Raw genomic sequence first — 22940 nt, forward strand, 5'->3', positions numbered from 1 at the left:
TAAGTGGTATTTGGATTATGTACTTTTTCTCAGCAAACCAAGTAGTCTGAGAGGAAGAGTGGTGTCTTCCAGAATACAAACAGTAATTTTTTTCCCATAGAAAAAAGATATCTTAAACTGCAAATGAGATCTTTGATCTTTTCTGTTTTAAAGATCCATGTCCTCCAGAAAGATGGCTTGTTTAGCTCTAACACCAGTAAAATAAAAGATGTGCTCATCATTACCCCAAATCAGGATAAGAGCTGTGTGTTTGTGCATGCATGCTCATGCACAGTTCTGGAAGCTGTTGTACAAACACAGGACTGTTTTATACACATTCTGGGGAACATCAGTGTCTTAGCTGTGTTTGTGTTGTTTGCCACCCATATTAAAATATCAGTGGTCTCATACTGGATACAATAGATAAACATTGTTTTTAAAATATAGTATGGGAGAAAATCCAGGAATATGATGTCATCAACAGAGCTATGAGTCTGCTGTGTTCAGGGAGAGGCAGTAAAACCAGAAGTTAGACTCATTCACACTAGAGAAGGAGCTGTTCCCAGAGACGTGTTGTACTTCACTCATTTGTATCCGCTCAGTGGGGAATTTTCAGTCAAGGTATGTTTTCTCACTTCTCTTTCATATGAAAAATTCTAACTATTTAAATTCAGTGTGGTTTGTTGCTTCTTGGAAACCACTCATTGAATTCTTAATATGTTTCTGGTTCAGTGACAAGAGAGCAGATATTATTGTTCCAGGGAAATGAAGGGGGAAAATGATTTTTGCTAATGTGATTTTGTAACTTGTTGGGTTTTGCAGAGCTATAATATTTACAGAAAAATGCTTTATTTCAAAGTATCTAGTGTGTCAAAGCCACAGATACTGTCCCGTGTAGTGGAGGGTAAGGATTTCTCCTATCCAGATGCCACTTCATGTCTGTAATCACACCATGGGCACTGTTTCTTTCATCTCACAAAAATAATCAGAAAGCATAGGCAGCTAGCTTTGGTTTTGGCTGAGAAATTACCTACAAAATAGGAGGGAGAAACCAGAGTCAGTTCTTTTCTGTACATACTGGTAATTTTTTCTCTGTTTATTATTTTGATTGTAAACTTTGTTGGGCAGGATGTGGAAGTGCATGTGTGTGTACCTTACACTGCTAATCTGTCTCATCTGCACTGATTGAATTCCAAAGGCTAAACCTTTGAAACTTTTACTTATACTAGAAAGAAGAAAAGGTTTTGGATTAAATTTAAGACAGATTATTAGTTTCTTTTTGAAATCTGTATGCAAATAAAAAAAACTCACTAGATGCTTAACTTTTAAGGTGCTGATGAAAACCAAGACCTTAGTAGTGGTATTGTAATTAGAATAACAACAAAAAAAACCAACCAAAGGTTGAAATATATGCTATACTTTTAAGCTATTTATTTTCCATTACTCAGCATCCTAAGCAGTCTTCTTAGCATAATATCATATAGCCATAAAGCCAAAAGTGTTGAAATAGTTAGCCATTAGAATTCTTGTTTTAATATTTCGTATGTAATCTTAGAGATGCCATCTCCTAAGATAGAGCTACACTTTTGTCTTAAACAACTGCACATATTTTCTTAGAAACTAGAAGACAGTTATCTAGGTAAAAGAAATCTCTGCTTTCATATATAGGTCTCTGAGACTGGAGTATCAGCATATTGAGTAATATCAGTCATATGACTTTTATCTGGTCTCTGATAATGTTCAATCATTAAGAAAAATATTAAGAGCAGCATCTTAGCACTCCAGGTTAATTTATAGACTTCCAAATGTATTTGTCTTGTTTTCAGTGTGAAGAGTGAAAACACAAACAGAAAGGATAAATACACCCAAGTTAATAAAGACTTTGGAATAGCAGATCAGAGACACCCCCAGAAAATCTTTGTCAGGTTTTTCATTGGGCTCCTGAGGACATGTAAGAACAAGATTAACTGAGTTACTCATTGTTACCTGAACAATTTGTACCGACAATCTAACAAAAGAACCACCTTTTACTCTACTGAGTTAGAGCTTCCTGAAATAAGCATGCCATCCTTGCACAGGAAAACAGCTTTAAAAATTCTTGTAGGTATTTAATATTTCAAGCATTTTCTCAGGCAGAAAACAAAAGGAATTCGGGTGAATTATAGGACATTCATTATGAAGACCCTAAAATTTATTGTTTAAGAATGGCCAGTGTTTTATAATCAGTTTTTCATTAAAAGATGGGTGTAAAAATCTATTAGACAATCAAATTCCACTGTTTTAAAAGTCACAGTAGGAGAAAAAAAATCATATTACAAGTCTAGAAATACTTACCAGAGAATAGAGCAAAGCTCTATTCTCTGGTAAGTAATAAATTCCCTCTCAACTGCCTCTCAGTAACCAAACCAATTGCAGAAGTACACTTGAACCCATTAGCAATGCTAATCAATATAAAGTTAGAAAAAACACAGTGAAAAATGCTGTTTAGTTCAAACGTCCACTTTTCTTTAAAATTATTCATAAGCCTTGTTCTCTTGTCACTCATGCTTTTTAAAATCTCCCACTAAAGTACTCCATTCAGATGAGTTTCCCCCTACCTTATCAAAAGGCTTATCTTCCTTTCTTCTTGCATTTAGCATACTTCATATATCGAGATGGAAAGTTATGCCTCTGCCTGGCTGATACACAGCTGTGAAGGACCAGGGCACTTTAAAGTGGAGATGAAAACTGTCCTTTGCCAGCCCTTTCTGGGCTTTAGGAGCGTGTAGTTGCTAAGAAATCACGCCCTAGAGCAATCTGTGGGTGCTGACTCACAGACGGGTGGCAGGCACTTGGCTGAACCAGCTTCTCCCCTGAGCAGGGATGGAGGGAGGAGAGGGTATCCCAGAGCTGTGCCAGCCCCGAGGCAGGCAGGCTCAGATGCAGGGGGAAAGCACAGAGCAGGAGGGGAGTGTTTTAATTTGGGACCGGCAGGTTGGCTTCACACAGAGCAAGCTGTAACTGCTTGTCATCACCACAGTGCTAACACCTCTTTACTTAGAAGTAAAGCTCATGAACTGGCACTGAGGAACTCTGGTCGTGGTTCAACACCCCACTTAGGAGTTAAATGTTGGAGAACAGGCACAAATGGGATACAAACGAGAGAAACACAAAGAGCAAATGCTGCAGCCTATAGCTGCTGAAAGCACTTATCTTCAGTCTGATGATAGGTAAGTCCAAAGCATGCAGATATTGTGGCAAAGCTGCTATATCAAACTTCACCAAAATACTCCAGGACTTTTGATATTCCCTGAAAGGGTGGATTTGACTTACTTTTGCTGCTGTGTTATATTTAAGTCCCCTACATGTTAACTCCTCAACTTGATTCAGCAAGGTTGGGCTGGTTTGTGTGATCCCTGCAAACAAATCTGGTCATCCAGGTTTGCAGATTCAGTAGCTTTGCACACTAATGTATGCCAGAATGGTGAAAGTATTGCAAAGACACAGTTCAGACTGTGGTTAATTTGCAGAGAATAGAGCAGTCAAAATGCAGAAATCCATTTTTCCCATCCATTTTATCTGACATTACAGTTAAATGCCACCAAAAAAAGTGAGTGATCCGTGGTAGAGGACCAGGTCTCTTTAACATTAACAGGATTTATTGCATGCATGCCCAGAGGCAGAAAAAACTGGTCATGGGTGCTTTTCCTCCTGCAGTGTTCCTGCCTTGGCAGAAAGGAATAAGCCCTTTGGGACCACACCCCAGTGTGGAGGTGGTCTGCCCCTTTGCCATGGTAATAGGATTTCCTGTCAGCTGTCTGACTGACTGGAGGGCTGCTGCTCTGAAATGTCTTGGGTTAAAAAAGGCTGCACATGGAGTACAGTGATGTGGCCCTTTCCTGACATGAAGGATAAGCTCCCTACAGGTAGAGAGGGCAGGCCAATAAACTGGAAGTGTTTCATCAGGTACCTTGAGCACTTTTACAAAAAGCAACTGTTAAGCCTTCATAATTCAGAGCTGAGACCTGACCCTTAAACAAGTAAGTAGGACAACAGAAATATTGCAGTAGGTTTAGCTAGATTTTGGCTCAGCTCTCTGCACCTCTCACCTCATTCTGCAGCAGTCTTTCCCTTGTAATAAGTTATATTCTGCACTCTATATTATATTTGGATTCTGCTTAGATTAGAAGCTCCTTGAGGCGCAGCCTGTCCCTGTGCTTGCAAGGCTTTTGCACACTGATTATCCCCAAAGCCTCTGGCCATCAGTGTAACACAGGGAGTATTGGCAGTGTCTCCAGAGCTGTGCTCCCAGTCCTACCTGCTAGAAAACAGCAAACAGCTCACCAAGAAAACAAGCAGATGGAGGCAGAGAAAAAAGCAATACACGTAACTACACAGGCTAGATCCTCAGCTGGACTGAATGCTTGCAATGCCCTCCAAATTGGCATCAGCAGGGTGATGACAGATTATAGAAGAAAAGGTCTTATGCGTATATCAGCAGAGACGACTGACTTGCTCACTGGTAGCCTGCTTAACAAACATATCATTTTCCCATACTCTTGTTCTGGCCTCAGCCTCCAGAGGGAAAGGTCTGTGAAAGGCTGATTTTTCCTAGCTGTGAAATTAGGAGATGACAAAGAATTGAATGCCATACCAGTTCCTTTACCTGTCACAGCAGATAAACCCAGCTCTGGGACACACGCTGTGCTCCAAGTCAAATTCTAGCCTCTGTAATTGTACAGCGTCAGTTCAACACTGAATTCAGCCAATCAATCTTATAATCAGCCCTGTGTCATTAGGTTGTTTATCATAACAGTCTCATCTCTATCTGGTACCTGAGCTCAAGGATGATTTTTTATTTCTTTATTTCTTCAGATTAAGTCATCCAGCACAAACCCACCTGAAACTGTTTGTATTCTGGGGAGTCCTCCCACGTGCTCCTCATACAGAATCCTGTTTTACCTGTACAAGACCAGCTCACAGATGGCTGTTCACCTTGGCATCACCTAGAAAGGTTTCCTGTGCCTGGTTCTGCTGGTGCTGGGAGTGCACACAAGCCACTCTTACCCCGAGTAAACAGCAAGAGAGCAGGCAAAAGGTGTGAGGCACTGAAGGTGAACAGAAAGTGTCTACTTTGTGGAAATTCTCTCCTCTCTCTCTCTACACAGACATACATATATATATACTAACAAACACATATTTAGAATTATTAGAATCTTGTCAGGGAAGTAAAATACATGTTCCTTTGCATATCCATGCAGCCCTGCCCTACCCATTGCTAGGGGACAATCCTACGCAGAACCTCCATAACTTTCCTCCCAGATTTTTTACATTGTGCAAAGCAGCCATCAAATATTTTCATCAGACATTTTCGATGTGGGCATCTATTAGAATCAAAACACCAGTTGCATTTTAAAATTTATTTTCCTTTGCATGGGCAAGGATTTTTTTTTCTTCTTTAAGTTAATGCCAAAATTTATAAGTCGTGAGGAACTGGGACTATCCCTCACGGGCAGATAAATAAGTAAAAGTAGTTATCTGCTTCCAAGCCTATAATCCATGTAGAGATTTACAGTAAATAGCAAATTCAAATAAGACAAAGAATTTGGAGTAGCTATTTACCAGAATAAGGAAACCAGTTTAAAACTTAAGAGCTTTCTCCATACCTGTACTTTTTTCTTCTCCTCTGCAAGTTGCAAATTCATTTTCAAAATTATATTAGTGCAATCAGACATGAATGCAGTTCATGAATGGCTGGGATATTGGCCACAGAAATTTTAATTTCTAACATACACATTTTTCAAAAATAGCATGTGGAGGCAGATCATGTAAGACAACAGTGTGCCTCACCTTCTGATTATATCTTTCCTCTGAGAAACTTTTCTTTTTTTTTCTTTAGAATTGTCACTTTATAGCTCATAAATTCCAGTCAGCTGAGTCAGCAAAAGGGACATTTCCCAGAAGTAGAAGGAAGTAGAAGTAACAAAGAGGAGGGAGTTTTGTGTAGGTGTTTCCTGCAACACGCTGGTTACAGTCTTTTTAGGAAATGTAAGAAGACAGCAATTCATTTTCTTTTACAATAGAGGTAGTCTACAAATCGGCATTTAAAACATACTACAGGTCATAACTGTATCCTATGAACACATCTGGAGTTCCAGTCCTCTACTCTTTGCACCATGTATTTCTACAGACAGGTTAAGTAGTTTCCACTGCACACTTGTCTCTGGTTTTAGAAAAAGGGTTCAATGAAATATATTAAGAAAGGTTGCCTTAGAATAAATGTACTCTGGTCAAATAACTTTAAAAAATCAAAGAGAAGTTTGACTTTAAATACAAGAATCAAACAATTTCAGATTTTGGACTATTTTGAAGTTGGTTAAAATATGGATCCAAAGTGTATAAGCTGCCTAAGTTTTCTAACGTTTTAAATGAAAAGCCCAGATAAAGCTCCCCTAAGCCTGGCATATACCTGGGCTTAGGCAAGAATCTTTATTCATTGTTTGGTTTGGGACCCTTTGCCTCTTGGGAAATTAAACCTCTCTTTTTCCCTTCTTTCCTTCCTTCCATTTCAACGTTAGCATTTCTCCTTCTTCATCTTTCCTTTCTTCCCAACAGCAGTGCTTGTCCTCTGTTTCCTTTAGCAGCATAATGTTCCCTTCCAGAACTCACATCCTCTCATTTCCCCTTCACTTGTTCCTGCCGTGACATCCTGCCACGAGCCTCTGCTCCCTGCTGCACAAAACTGTCATGCACAATTCTACACTGTGCTTCCCCTTCCACAGTGGCAGCAAAAGTGATGGTACACAAGGCAAAACGTGACATGGTTAACTTAAATCAGAATGTTTTTCAAAATTAACAAAGCTGGTCAGAAGGCAACATTTCTGTTCCAGAGAAAAGCTGGTGAAGGGTCTTGACATTTTTAACAAAAGCAAGAATACAAACCATGGAACAAATGCACACACAGAGGATAAATCTGCCTGGGAGTGGGGAGCACTGCTAAGGGATTTTGAAAGAGGCATCTTCCTTCTCAAGCAAGTGCCTGAGGGATAAACTTTAGTGAATTGGGCTCTTGCAGTCTCTGGGTTTTGTTGATTTTTTTGGAACTACTCCACTTTGTAAAGATATTAAACTCTGAGTTGGCCAGAGAGAGCAAGAGTGGATCTGGGTCGCCTGTTAAACTGTGAGCAGTCAGTACATCTTCTCCTTTGTTCAAGATAAGAAATGACATCTTTAAAATATTTTCTGTTATATTACCCAAATCTTTTGTGAAAAATCTTTCTTTTAAAATCAGTTTCTCCAGAAATTTTCTGTTTTGATAGTCATTTTAATAGGAAATAAAAATTCTCCTCCTCCAACACTCTAAAAAGTATCTCCTACATAACTGTAGTAATATGTGAGTTTAAGGTACCAGAAAAGATGATCCAGCAATTGCAGCAGAGCAGAGGGGCAGAACACCCTCCCTACCCTGCCTGGCCACTCTGCTTTGGATGCAGCCCAGACCACAGTTGGCTTTCTGGGCTGCAGCTGAACATTGCTGGCTCCTGTCCAGCCTCTCACCCACCAGACCCCCAAGTCCTCCTTGGCAGGGCTGCTCTCCATCCCAGCTTGCGTTGATATCAGGGGTTGCACCAGCCCAGGGGCAGCACCCTGCCCTTGGCTTGCTGAACATACTGAGGCTTGTGTAGGCTCACCTCTCAAAGGTCCCTTCTTCCTGGGTGGAATTCCTTCTTTCTGGATGGCATCCCTTCCCTGCAGTGTGTCAGTCACCTCCACCACACAACTTGGGTCGTTGGCAGACTTGCTGAGGGTGCACTTGATCCCGCTGCCTGTGTCAATGACAAAGACATTAAACTTTAACTTTTTGTTAGGTTTGGGTACAATAGCTCTTTGAAGGAGCTGTGGCATTTATTAAGGGAATATGTCTCTCTAGCTAAATTGTTACCCTGTATTTATTTGTCGGGTCTGACATTCTGGAAAGAGCAGATAGGACATACTTTCTTTGTGAACACCGGTGCTAGGAGCCTGCATTTGAAGAGTGAAAAACAAACTGTACCAGGCTCCAGCAAGGCTCTGTCATCTCCTGTTGCTAACAAAGGGATAACAGTAAATTAATACACAGTTTAATTTCAACATTGGCAAAGAATGAAAAGGCAAAATTAAAATTGTAATCCAAACACTGACTATTGTAAATCAGCATTGTAAATTATATTACTTCTTGGCTGGAGAAGTGTTCAGAACCTTCTAGATCTCTCAGTGTTGAAAGTCATATCTATGTTTGTACAGTTCAATCACCAAATCCCTATCAGCATGTATCTGAACACTTAAATTCTAATAGAGATAGGGTGCATTCCCACTAAAGAACTGTTGCCATTAGAGTTCCCCATGGTTTTCAGTAGAAAAATAGCCTCCATTTGGATTATATTTAATTTTTATCTGCTTTTATTTTTATCAAGATAATTGCAGTACAGTTTGAAGTTCACTATAATGTGAATTACACACCATTTCTAGCAGGTATATTTGGTTTTGAACTTTTCTCCACAATACATAGAGTAAGGTGATTCCTAACTATGCTATGTGAAAACTGACCTCTTTCCCATTGCAAATACTTCATGTACTGGCAAAGTGAGGAGCAGATACACGAAAATAATATGAAATGACTTTCCCAGCTGCTCAAGAGAAAATAACGTACGAGGATGTGTTTAACCTAGGCAGGACAAGGCAAAATGGCTTTCTGAAGTTTATCATTTAAGAAGTGAAGCCCATTACAGACTAGACTTGTTCGTGAGAAGAAAATTCACCTTTGCTTGCACTACCACACTGTGATTTTAGTTTTTAAAAGAACATGAAATTTAAAATAAACAAATAAAACCCTCAAATTCTTTAATAAAAATAACCCGTCATTTAGACACTGAGTATCATGTCACATTTGTATTGCCTTCCATGACACAAATCAGCAGTGCTAGAGACCATTCTCTGTGATGATCCACAAGTAAACCTATTCAGGAGGTTGAAATCTGAGTTCATAGTTTAGTGTAGCTGTTGTCAGAAGTTCTAAATTAAACTGGGACCACCTTCAGAAACCCATGCATTAGAGGTGCTAACCTGAACAACGTGGGTATTGTCATCTCTTCTGAACTTCACCTTTCAAAATTAAAGCTGTACTTTCACCTAAGCATTATATAGTTATAGTTAGATACTTTCTAGCCTATTCTGTTGTCAGAGCCTGAAGTGCTGCTTGGAATTGTGCCATTACTCAGTGAAGCTGTCCATATATCCCTGTGGTGAAAGGAATTAAGAAAACACAAGGCATTATTACTGATTTACAGGGAGGACAGATTTTGCCTGTGATGCCTTCTGTGCTTGCACAGATCCATCAGTATGTACCACAGCAATGGAAACACCAGTAGTGACTGAAACATGTCCAGCTGCTGGCAGGGATGACTGTGTAGTTGCAAATGTGGTTTTCAGACATAACATGACAGGTTAAAAGGTCTTTTATGTTTTTGCTAATTAAAGCAGAGTTCAATCATCAGCCACCTATTTGATAAGAAATGAGGAAAGCAGTAGCTGTCAAAGAAATCAGTATTAGACTTTGTGACAACAGCCAGTCAGCAACACATACCGTGATCTTCTTTGGGAGCTCTTTGCTGTTGGAGACACTTGGTCTTTCCTCAAAGGCCACACCTGTGAAAGGCAGTGGTGAAAATGTGCAGGAAATGCTGTGTTATTGCAAATACATGACAACAATGTAAATATTATAGTGACTGGAGGCACTCGAGATGGCAAATCTCCTTTTTTCCTAAATGGCTGCCAAAATGTCCTCAAGGTGCTAGAAGTAAAGTGCTTTCAGGGCACAGAGCCAGTTCATCTGAAAGGCAAATCTCTCCATTAAATATTTAATGCTCAGAGGGACCAATACTGACAAATACTACTAAGCCATTAAACCTTCATATTTTACATAGTCATGAGAACCTAATGCTGTTACCCAGGGAAAAGAGCGGTATTTCAATTGCTAAGAGAAAGGTGTGGCTAAACTCAGCTGAAGAGGTCTGCTGGGAGTAATGCATCAAAGAGCAAAGCTTTAGAGGACATCCACGTGCACATCAGGGAAGGAGCCTTGAGTGGAGGTTTGTGAACTGCTGAACAGCTCTTCTGTGCCTCCACTACAGCAAGCCAAATAAAAGAGCATGATTAAGTAATATTCTTGGGAAACTGATATGCTTCAGGACCTAGATCCTTTTCCTCTTACTATTCCACCTCTGAGACTTATATCATCCACTTCTCTCTGCAGGATATTCCTATTGTTCTCTGTAATGAAGATATCAAGCAATTTATGTCACTGGCATGGTTCATCAGTGCTCTCCTGTCTTGCATACTGAGATCAAGATTGTAACTAAACTAGATGAACCCCAACACCAGCTCTGAGACTAGGAATGGCTCAGGTCCTCCAGCCCACGGCCCAAAAGCTGCCATCAGCAAGGTGAACATTCACCTTTTTCTTTTCCAGCTTAACTGGTTTGGGCCTGATTCTTGCAATAGATTTGAGCTATTTTGAGCTATTGAGGGTTTCAGGATAGGCTGATTTCTAAAGCAGGAAATTCTCGCTTTAAGAAAGAAGTATAATCTAACTGCATAAGCTACTCTTGATTACAATCACTAACATTGCATTTCTTTATCGATGGATACCTTAGCTACTCACTGGGCTTAAGATATTGTCTGCCATTTGAAAGGCACATTGTACTGTTTGGTACCATCAGACCTTCCATTCCACATGGTATCAGACTCCTGAAATGGATATTAACTTGGACTCACAATGCTAGTGCGTTAAGCACTTCATTTTGTAGTGGTGATGGGGTACATCAATCGCTTGTCTACAGCAGAGAATTCTTGTGGTGCCTGCAGAGCTCATGAGAGTAGATACAGCCACCTCTGACATTCTTCCAACTTAGTAAATCTGCATGTCATATTATAAAACTCTAAAAGTTTATAGTCTCTTTTGTCTTTGTACTTCAGTTAATTTGTGCAAGCTGTGATCACTCAGCTTTGTATTCAGACACCATGAGTGCAGAAGTGTTAAGGGACATGCAAGATTTCTGCCCCAGGATGAGACAGGGTTTCCCAGCAGTTACTGACACCCCACAGGGAGCCCTGTGAGGTTCCTGGGGCTTGGAGTGAAAAGCATGTTGCTTTCACTCCAAGCACTGCTTTGGCTGCTTCTCTTGCAGTACAAATGTGCAGTTCGGCTTGCAAGACAGATCAACCAGGGGAGGTATTATCAAGCTAGGCAGTGAACCAGCTAGGAACAGGAATAAATTATGTTAATATATATGTCATCTTCTCGGCAACAGATCCAATGTCAAGCAAAAACTGCAAATCTTAAAAATGTGAACAAACCACAGTCTGATCATAGCTACTCTTTGCAGGAGGCCTTCCAGTTGACAACAGAAATACAAAACATCATTTTGAACCAAATATGAAAATCAAGTGAACAAAACCCAAAAGATCACAAGTCAGACATGGCTGCAGACCTTAAGCTCAGTGTTATGCTCTGAGCTTTCTGAAAGCAAATTCTAACAATAAATTTCAAGATAGCAGTATGCAAAAGTAGGCTGATCCAATACCGCATACATGGGAAAACACAGAGGACTGATAAGCCTCAGTGTCAGGAGCAAGATAAACACATGCATGGGTCTAACAGGGCTCACCCTAGCTCTGAAAGAGCAGGCATAGCCTGTGGCTCCCCTAGCCCTAACCTGAGCTCTAGGTGTGGGCTGAATCTTACTCCATGCATGGCTCCCATGAAAATGCTCTCAAGGATGAATTCGTGTGGATGACTGTTCTTCATTCCTGCAGTGCTTTTGCAGTCCCACTCTTACTGCAGCTCCTAGATTTCTCACTCTCCTGACACTAACCTAAATGCTAGTTGTTGGCTGAGCTCTGGATAACGAGTACTCATGGTTAACCTTACCCGTTCTCACATGGGAAACGCCAAAAGGAACAAACCAAAATATCATGCCAGCCTTGCAGAGTGAGCTTGTGGTTAGTCTTCTCCTGTTTGAATATTTTCCTTTGTAGTTGTCAAAACATTTTGTGCAAACACACTACAATACACACAGAAAAAAATGTAGATCCAGCTGTGACTTTTGTGGCATAAGATTTATGTGCTTTGCTGTTAATCTCAGAAAGTTATCATCTTGGTTCAGGGACACCAGGCCATGGAGCAGAGTCACATTAAGTCTAAGGGAGAAGGAGCTGAGCTGGTCCAAGAAGATCAAAATCCTGAAGAATTAAAAAGAAGAGCAGAAAGTATTCACAAGGAGAGGGAGAAGGAGTTGTGGGATTGACATTGTAAACCTCAAAATTGATATTTCCAAAGATGGAAGATTCATATTAAGTATTTATTTAAGTATTTATACTAACTGGAAATAGGTTCATAAAGATAAATACTCTCAAACAACATCATTCAATAAGCTTGTGGCCTCTTGGCATGCAGGCATGTGAATCACCCAATTCAGATTCTATTCCAAATTAAACAGAACACAGATCTGGAAATAGATCTTTCATCCGCCTAATTACTACAAAGTGAGGAAAAAACTGGCTTACATTTGTTTAACACTCAGATTTAAGACCTTCATATACTTCATTTTTTCATAGACAAATACTGTCTTGAGAAAGCTGGAGGTGGGGGAAAAATAACTCTGTAAATCAGAACAGCCTAAACTTTCTAAGCTGTTTGAATAGCAGAAATTGATGGATGTGAAAGGCAGTGATACCTGTTTTCAGAGCAGTTAGTTTTGGAATTAAACTTTCTCTGCTTGTGAACAACAATTATAAAAGTGGCTGAGAACTACTTCAGGGTAGTTCTACAGTATATACTAATCTATCGTGTACAAAAGGGACAGGAAAAGCTGCACAGCATTAACATAATAGAAATCTTATGGAAAACTAAATGCTAAGCAACCTATTCAAGTCTACATTTAACTTACGGAACTCTAGCTGTGAGCACATCAGCATGCACATGTTTTGTATGTATCACATTTTCAGTTCCTGATAGCCCTACAGTTGCAGACCTCCTTTATTTTACTGATAAACCCTCTCCAATATTAGCAGAGGGTTTATTGTTTATCTTCATATTTCATTCCTTCATCCAAGCTGTGCCTTGCTATGATACACTTCATAACAACTCTAGAGCAGTGTTTAATGGATTTGGCATTTCCTATTACTTATTTGCTTATATCCTTCCCTTTTTAATTTAATGATGCTTTGATGCAGCCGTTCTCTGGGAAAGGAATGTCCTCACTTAGTGTATCACCAACAGAAATGTTTTCCTGGGATATTTTGTACGGGCCGAGATCTGTGAAAGATTTCCATACAAGAGGAGTTACACAGCTCCAAAGAACAACACAGTGAGGTAACACATGCAACAAAACTGCCACTAAATCTTTATGGCAAGAGTGCTCCATCTAGTCCTCGTGCTCACCACTGACTGGATGTGACCATGCAGCCTCCTAACAGCCCGTCTGAGAAATTTTCACAGGGGATACTGAATCCACTCACTTTTTTAAAGTAATCTTAGTAAAATTACTGCTTACTTATTAAAATAAGACATGGCATTTATAAATATTACAGTGGGAATGATAGGTGATCAGAGTTGCCCACGGCAGGGGGGTTGGAACTGGATGATTTTTAAGGTCTCTCATAACCCAAGACATTCTAGGATTCTATGATTTTGTTGTTGTTTTTGTTGGCCTTAATCCAACAGGCATTTTCGTTTATTACCACAAGAAGTGCAAATTAAGGAATTTAGGATAATATGGGTTGGAAGGTCTGTGGTCCAACCCCTTGCTCAAAGATGGGTCAGCTACAAAATCAAACTATGCTACTCTGGGCTTTTCCAGATGCGTCTTTGACACTTCTGAGGATTACAAGACCACTTGTCTAATGGTCACAAATGAGACAGTTTAGGGGACATCAATACAGACTCCTAACAACTTGCTGAGCCTATCAGGTTTACACTCTGAGCTCCTGAGGGCAGCAGTGGTACTGACATGGAGTCAGCAGGACTTCCAAGCTTCCTTGCACAGACCACACTGCAGAAGACCTCCCTTACCTACAGCAGCTTTTAACCTCCTGCTATTTCCCATTTCAGTCACAGCCGATCTGTCAGGCAAATACCCTCATGGCTCTGGCAGCTCCTGCGCTACATTTACTGTAGCTTTTATATAAATGTGAAGAAGCAAGGCTGCCTGGCAAACAGGCACCACCAGAGGACACTTGGCTGCCCAAGCTGGACTCAGAGATGTTCAGGAGGACAAACACACAAAAATTACAAAGATTCAAAGCAGGCTGGGCTCTGCAGAGAAACAGAGAGTAAGAGGAGGGGCTGGGGCAGCCCTTGATAGTTCTTTCTGCAGCTAACATGTCAGAAAAAATATCACCATGTCAGAAGTCACCCAGTGCCTCTCAGTTTGCAGCCACTCATTCAAACCCATATTTTTGCTCCCAGCTTTTCCTCTGTGGCACTGACCCCCAGCTGTACCTGGAGCTGTATGTATGTATGGCAAGCCAGCTGCATGTATCTGAAAACACATTTGGCCACTGACCAGGTAATTGTAAAATTCTGCTAAGGATGCTACAGTCTTGGTGTCATACCTATCCTTCACACAACCTTGCTCAGAAATCCCTGAAATAAATGGAAAATAAGGCTGCTTTCTAGGCAACTTTCATAATGCATGATCATCCATCAAAGAAATTCCTCCTTTAGAGAAGAGTAGCGGGGCCTTGAGCCCACTCTATCCTTTGTCCTTGCAAATTAGACTGTGTAGGAAAATATCAGGACTGTGTACCTATGCTTTTTAATATTCTCTCTTTTGCTCCAGGAAACAACCTTACAGCAGTTAACATCATAACAGCATTTATCTGTTTTAGGCTCCACCTCTTGTCTCTGAGGACTAAATTAGCAAGGTTAATATTATGACAATCTCAGAATACACTAATTACAATATTCACACCTTGTTTCTGCAAAACATGTAATCAGCAAAGTCACAGCAGCTGTAAAATATATGTTACAAAGTCTCTCTGACTCCCACGGAGTAGATTACTGCAGGTAACATTGAAATAACCTGAACTCTTATTACACATTTCAGAATTTGTCCTTGTAGAAGACATGACAAAAACCACCATGAGACATTTAGTTACCCACTGTCTGAAAATGTTTAGCATAGTAGAAAGAAAGATCAGCTCCAGCGGCAATACTAATGGAGTCATGAGTTCAGTATTCAAGTCATTAATTCAGTAGCTGTAGGGCTTCATCCAGACCCAAAAGAGAATGTGGAAAACATTCACCTGAAGCAGCATATCCCATCTGGGGAGTAAAACTGTGCCAGAGCTTGCATTAACCCAGTAGCAGCATTAACTCAGATCTGGCCTTTTTTCTCCTATGCTTCCATTCCTTAGCTCATAACTCTTAATCATAAGAGGACTTTTTGTTCCAATTCAACACATTCCTCTCCATATCTTTCAAGAACTTCTGTAGGCTCCAGCATGTATTGCTGTAACATGCAGATTTTCCCTCCCCATTCTAGGATTAACCACTCTGCTGGACTCCAGGTGTTGTCCTTGGCTTACTGATTAACTCATGCCTGTCTCCCGGCACGCTCCCTCCAGTGCTGTATGTGTGGGTCAGTCCTTGAACAACAGCAGGACATCCCATGAGTTTGGCAGGAGACACCAAGGTGCCCTGGTGACTGCCCAGTCCTCAGAGTTTCAGGCTATGGCACTGGTCACCACCACATTTTTGGAGTCCTTCTCCACCTACCTGTAATGACAATCCAATAGTTGATTAACTCCTTTCCAGTCCCTCTGCAAGGGTTCTTCCTTTGCAGCATTGGCAGGATCTTGCCGAGACCCAAAGTATCCCCCAAGAGTAACCCCAAAGCCTTCCTGCCTTGGGGTGAGGGCAGTGTGTGCAAGAGGCACAGGGCTGGTTTGTCACCAGCAGTGTCCAGGCCACAACTGCCCCTCACACAGGGCACCCTGGAACACCCTCCATCAAAACCTTGTCATTTGTTCCCAATGCTATGAAAAAAAATACTCCAGAACAACATGAGATAACGACTGACAGTGTGTTTTATAGATTGTCAAAGAGGAGGCAACTCACAACAGGAAGTGAACTTCATCAGGTGCAAATTCAGCCCCCTCAGGGTTCCCTCAGAATCAGTGATGATAGATTACTTCAGCTGGGCAATATTTCAATCAAGACTGCCACATAAAATCTTATTGAAAATCCCTGCTGAGATATTAGTCCTGTCTTGCAGTTCTTCCACAGAAAGTATTTGTGGAGAATGTGTGAAAGGATCACATTTATTTTCACCAAAAAGAAAATCACTGCTTTCTCTAAGCTGTGGCTTTGTCAATCATAATTTATTCAGCAAGCACATACTTAAAATGAGTCTCCTGTGCAATATAGAATAGCATCGAGCACATCATTTTAACCCTAAACATTAAGGTTTGTAAACTGATAATTAGCACATTTTTACCTTGTTCACTCCCCCATTTCTACCAATGCATTGTGGAAGGACTTGGGCTAAGAACCAAGGAGGCAGGTTGCCAGAAGCTCCATGTCTTGGACTTGGTGATGTCCTAACTAGTCCCTGCACACTGTTCCTAGACCACAGTAATATGATATAACTAATTTATTTTAAAGAATTCTAGGTCTTTCCCTTCTAAAACCGAAATCTGAAAGAGATTAATTGCAGAGAAAATACAGATAAATCAATATGCAGTTTTGGAGCTGCTATTTGCTGTAAATTAAATTCTGTAAATTAATGTAACAAGAGAAAATCACAGGAAAAGCCAACATGACTTTTATGACCACTCTGAATTACTAATGCTCATCTTATTAAATATGTGCATATATCCAACCTCAAAGTGTAAAATAATGCACTTACAATTTATTTTTTTTCTACTGGTTCACAGCCTACTATGAGCAGAAGAAACAATTTCTGATTATTGCATCAGGCAACTTCTCCAACATCAGAACTTCTCCAATTTCAGGTGACCTCTTGTTGGCCATCCATTAGTATTTCATTTCCTATGTGTTTTTACAGTGAAAAGTGCCAGCATAGAAAGAAAGGGAGACTTGAAACTGCTGTTTGCCATTTGTTACTGGTAGCTCTCACATCCACACGAGCTGGGCTTTGAGGTATTTAAGTGCTATAGTGTTTCATTAACACAAAGTACACATAATATAACCATCATTTTTCATCAATTCTACAACAAATAACCAAATTTCTGTACGCATATTAAGCACGGATACTTACTAGCCAACAATTCCAGCAACCAGAAAACAAGTGAGAATCCTCATCCTTTCAGGAATTGCAAGTGTGTCCCTTTTCACTGCCAAGTTACCAATTGAATACAACAAATGTCTTAATTAAAATATATATTTGAAAAGCTTCCAATCAAATGACAATATAAACAGTGGTTATTATAAAGACCTGAAAAAAGAAGAATAGTATTTCCATCACTCAGTCCAGATATATATATATATATATGTACAGCTCTGGGAAGCCAATCTTGCATTTGAATAGTATCTTAGCGTTCATTATCCAGGAACACAACAACAAGAAAACACAGTTCACATTTTATCAGTAGTGAATGATGCTGCACACTCAACTTCTGTTTGGTTCTCGTAACATTTAAGTACCCATGTGACGTTTCTGCCCATAAATAGCTCCCTGTATGATCCCAGGCTGTTCTGATCTGTAGAATGTTTACAGTATTCTGGTTTTCAGACTGTGCTCTTGCACCCAAGCTGGCTGTCTGCAGACAGGTCCTGGCTTATAGGATGGCCACTGTCTCTACCAAATTGTCAAGCCACCCACTGTGCACCTCTTAAAACGGAGCTCCCTCATGAAAGTTGTACCACTTATCTCTTCTGTGACTTGGCTGCAGAAAGAGACTGTAACACAGAGACAATTTCAGTGGGAAGCGAGAAAGGCACACTGCTGGCAAACAGTGATCCCTCAGCATTCTCAATGCAAACCAGAGTGCCAAACTAAATGTCTGCTTATTGTAGAGTCATAACATTTGGGAAAATATATGGTGTTCTTTGGGGAGGAAGTACCACAGAATTCCACTCAAGTCTTGCTCTACAGAGGAGGGTGTAAAATGTTGCAGGAGCTAGCAGCTCTACCATGAGAAACCTGAGACACAAGGTACACCTGTCCTTTAGAGACCATGGCTAATGAAATAAAAAGAAGACAAACTAATGATGAACATCCTCAAAGAATTAACTAAGACTTGCTGTGGCTCAGTTCTAGTGAATAAAGGCTTCTAAATGTTCTCTTCATTTAACCCATTCATATCAATATCTGTTGTTGCTACATGCCCTCTGTTTTTCTTGCCTAAAATTGGTCCAGGCAGTCCATAGCAATGCAGTCTGTAAAACATTCCACAGACACACCCAGTGTCTATGAGAAGCAACCCAGGGAACTGTATGCCTGTTCAAAAGCTAGGGCTTCTAGGATGTTAGGAAAAGCAAAAGACATTTTTTCTTCTTGTGTCTTTTGCAGCAATGAGCTAGATGTAGCAATCTCATGTCACCTATTTTTCTCTTCACAGAAATGGTTTCCATCACAACTGAAAATGTTACGCAGCTGTACAACATGACCACCCAGGAGCTCACAGTCAGTCCAGAAAATTTCCCCAATAATTCAGGAGTGCATCAGATAAATCAATATGAATGTGTTAGTGCAGAGATATGGAAATGGCTACAGGACTTTCAGCCTGGATTTCTCTGGTTTATATTTATCCTGGGATCAATAGAAAATTCCTTTGTGCTCACTGTTCTATGTTTCCACAGGAGTAGCTGCACAGTGGCTGAAATTTACCTAGCAAACATGGCATTTGCTGACCTACTGTTGGTCTGTACTTTACCTTTCTGGGCCATTAATATTTCTAACAATTTTCATTGGCCTTTTGGCCTGTTTCTTTGTAAAGCCATCAACATTATGAGTTACATGAACTTATATTCTAGCATTTACTTCCTGACACTAGTGAGCATTGACCGCTACCTGGCCTTGGTGAAAACCATGTCTCTTGGACGGATGAGACGAACCGTCTGTGCCAAATGGAATTGTTTTGTGATTTGGACATGTGCCTTGCTCATGTGTTCACCTACAATGGTGTTTCGAAATTTGCGTTATTTTGAGGAGTATAACATCACAGCCTGTGCTCTTCTTTACCCAGCCAGCTACTGGGAGCCCACAAACAACTGCTTGCTGAATATTGTGGGGTTTGTGTTCCCACTCTGTGTAATTACCTATTGCACTGTGCAAATCATCAAAGCCTTACGAAGCAGTGAGCTACGAAAAATGAAGGTGGTCCACACAGAGAGAAGAGCCACCATGTTGGTCCTTGCTGTGCTCCTGCTCTTCATCATTTGCTGGCTTCCATTCCAGGTCAGCACATTCATTGACACAATCCGTTACTTCTCACCCACCCTCAAATGCCTGGAAGACATCAATGACATACTGACTCAGATAGCCACATACTGTTCCTTTAGCAACAGCTGCCTGAACCCAGTCTTGTATGTGATTGTTGGGAAAAACTTCCAGAAGAAGGCTATGGAATTCTACAAGAACTTGTTCACAAAGAGGTGCAGAAAATTACAGTCTGTGCAGATGGAAAACTCCCTGAACACTTTAAGAACTTCCATTTCAAGTGAATACCCAAGGAAAAAGTCTGTTTTGTCATTACCCCAATAGCATAATTTTAGGAAATCATTAAAGGAAGAAAGCCTTCTAACATATCAGTCTCTGCCCATATCCATCTGCCATGGGTCCACGGAGGAAACGTGCAGTAGTGTTCATTGTGTGAGGGAAAACAATGGTTTTATCTTAATGGAAATTCCATAAAGAGACTTGATTCTACTGTTATTGGATGTTTTTCATGATTGAATCCCATTTTGTAGTTCATTTACGTCTTCATGGCTGAATGATACTTGGCACATGTATCATTTGGAATGTTTTTCTAAAGTGTACATACAATTCTCTGAACAGGGCCCCAGTACAGAAGTTATTGTCAGGATTGTGCAGCTACGTATGGTACCCATAATAGTGTGTTAGAGAAGATTTTTTATCTGGGAGGTTCTTGTATTTGAATAAGTTCTATTAGGTGCATTTTGTAGGATTCATTTTTAGATGAGTCCATCTTTTGGGCTTTTAATTTCTCCCTTCAGTCATCTGAAATGATCTGATTTTTTCATTGACAAGCAGTGCCTTTTTTGCAACTACTCTGCTTAGTTACAAATTTATATGAGCAAGTGTAGTAATGCAATCCCTATACCTTTAGCAAGTATTCCCTTATAGGGAAAGGGTTTCATTGTGCCTTTTGACATGCTAAGAAGTTAGCTGAAAAGTTCTGTGGATTTCTCTTTGCAATTGGCCCAAAGCCAGCCCAGAAGTGTGGATTGGACTCTGAAAATGTTACTCAAAGACTCTTGGCAAATTATTGGGCCAAGGGCCAAAAGCCCACCTAAGCTATTTGGTACAAAAGAGAGAAAACAAAGGAACTCCACGCTTTCCCCTTTTATGCTTTTTGCTTTTCATCTCTTGTTTTTCCATCCTCACGTCTCAAGGTGCTGTAGCAGCAAGAGGTTTATCTCTGTGCTGCACTCGGTTCGGTTATTTTGTATTTTATATTATTTTTGCATCATTATTAAAACCCTTTTGATTTTTCAAGGCACCTGCGATCATCCTCCTGCTTATTATTTACAGCCATGTTTCTGAACCCTCGGAGTGTGGGTAAAACCCACAAGCAAGTACACCTGAAAAATAGCTGAAAAAAAGGTAAAGCAGTAGTGGAAGGGAACCTGCACCCACCTGCACGAAGTTAGCTGAGTTTTCTTTGCAGAAGATTCTTTCCCCCTTCCACCTTGGAGTGAAAGCATTCACTCATTCCTTTTCAGTGAGTAAATGCTATTTATATTCATGCTTACACTTCAGCTCAGAGACTCGGGTTTTTAGTATTCACAAAGCATAATTAATGTTAACCAATGGATATACAAGAGCTCAGCACAACTCGTATAATCTCACAAACAGAAGAAACCGAAAGATATGAAGGAGAGCATCACCTAACTACATTAGAAATCTAACTGAAGATAACAGGGGTGTTGAAAGCTCAGAGTATTCAAGAATGGCCTTTTCAGATTCTAGTAATATCTACATTTTATTTGCAGAGTTAATCTGTGAGATTTTAATACAAGATAACTTTTCCCCAACTAGACTGTATTTTTGAGCTAAATTGATAATACACAAAAAACTCATAGTGTACTGAATTGTCTGCATGCACTTTAATCTCTAGGAGCCTTGATCAACACTGAGTAGAAGACGATCTAAAATATGCTGAAACTAACAGTCTTAGTTCTTTTCAAAGCACTTAAGGTTGAAGCTATTAAAGCTACCAAGGGAAATGGAGTATGGTGGCATGAGTAAACTCAGATGGCAACTACACAGTCTTTATCCGTCAGAGCTTGAATGGAGCAATAAGGTTCATTTAAGAAGGAAAATTTGTATTAAACCTTCAAATAACTAAACTGCAAAATACAAGTGTGCAGATGTGATTTAAAGACTATGGAATTTAGATCACTGCATATGATTTATAGGCAATTTCCATGGTTTTTCTCTGATAATCCAGTATAATCCTATGTCATAAATACTTCTATTGCTCATCCTTTTTATTGTCTGAAGCAACGGGGGCAACTATAATGAAACACTGCAAGGCTTTCTGTTATATCCAGTGTTATCATACTCTCTCATCCATGAGCATACTGTTCATGCAACCCTTACACTAAAGGAACTCCACACAGAGGTTATTGAGGCAACAGAAGTTATTTCTGAGTATTTGGTACTAAGAAGTAAAATATAAAAATGTTATTATGTTAATATCACATTAATTTAAATAATGTAAATATATAGGCACTTTTTTTTTGTTATGCGGTAAGCATGTACAAAAGAAAATAAAGTTCTTTGAGAAATGAGACTTCCTGACATTTTCTTCTCTAGCCTGTATCCTGTTACTAAGGAATGATTTGTCAGAAGTTCAACTCTCAGAAGTTCCAGATACTTACTTCACTTCCCGTTACGCCGAAGGAAAGTGAGCTGGAACAACAGAATTTTAGCTACTTTGAGTTCTTTCTTTTCAGGGCCCATTTCTGAGTGCTGTTGAACACCCTCGGTCCCTTTGGAAGCTTAAATCAGAATTAAGGAAGCTAAGGGTACTGAAACATTTTCGGTAGCTTTTCTCTGCCTGCTCCTATCTCAAGGTCCTGTGCAGACACCAGCAACAATGGAAAGCCCCTGCAGCTGCTTCTGCACATCACAGAACAGTGTCAGCTCACAGACTGCTTAATTCACATTTTACTAACTCTTTAGTGTGATGAAACATTTGTGGTATTCACATGCACCATTTATACACGCAACAAAAAACCCCAAGAAATAAAGGGTAACATCCAAGCTACATCTGACCTACTGACAGTTTCCGGTCACACTTGGCTTGGTTCTGTTCTTACAGAAACATGACAAAATATGAGAAGGATTTTTGATAAAATTAGGTCAGACTTTGTCCTGAGAATTACAGAGCTGAAGATGCCAAAGAGTAGTCATATCTTTTTATTCTTTTTTATCCTGCCCCCTCTTACCTCTGCTCCCATCTTCTCTTTTACTGAGGCTGCCACAACTCAAGGCTTTGGCCATGTGAAGAGCTGGCTCCTCATTCAGCCTGCCAGAGGTGGGGACTATGGCCACAGGAATGGCAAGGATATCAACCATCAGATGATATTTCAGCATTTACAGGCAGGAATAATTCTCATTTCTTCCCTCTCTCATTTTTCAAGTAGATTATTGGCTTCACTTGAAAAATTAGGACTTTAAAATCTATTAAACAAACCGCTGGTGCTCGCTGCAGACAGAAGAAAGTTG

The 22940-nt window shown here is 40.1% G+C and overlaps 2 protein-coding genes across 3 annotated transcripts in view; both read left to right on the forward strand.

Moving 5' to 3' along the window:
* Window positions 1–513: 513 nt before the first annotated feature.
* BDKRB2 (bradykinin receptor B2) lies at window positions 514–22000 on the forward strand. 2 transcript variants are annotated; one of them, XM_066188748.1, is made up of 3 exons: window positions 553–600; window positions 16936–17013; window positions 18583–22000. In XM_066188748.1, exon 3 carries the CDS (start codon window positions 18585–18587, stop codon window positions 19725–19727), a length of 1143 nt encoding a protein of 380 aa, XP_066044845.1. In that variant the 5' UTR covers window positions 553–600; window positions 16936–17013; window positions 18583–18584; the 3' UTR covers window positions 19728–22000. The 2 variants fall into 2 exon arrangements, with proteins under 2 accessions (XP_066044846.1, XP_066044845.1); XM_066188749.1 differs by lacking the exon at window positions 16936–17013 and having other exon boundaries at window positions 514–600.
* BDKRB1 (bradykinin receptor B1) overlaps window positions 547–22940 on the forward strand; it is a 29766-nt gene continuing 7372 nt past the window's right edge. Inside the window, exon 1 of the mRNA XM_066188750.1 lies at window positions 547–600. The gene's annotated coding sequence lies outside the window, so the exon portion shown is untranslated. The remainder of the gene's footprint in view (window positions 601–22940) is intronic.

The sequence above is a fragment of the Chamaea fasciata genome, unplaced genomic scaffold, assembly GCF_029207755.1.
Source record: "Chamaea fasciata isolate MVZ Bird 193981 ecotype frontalis unplaced genomic scaffold, bChaFas1.0.hap1 SCAF_7, whole genome shotgun sequence".
NCBI lineage: Eukaryota > Metazoa > Chordata > Aves > Passeriformes > Sylviidae > Chamaea > Chamaea fasciata.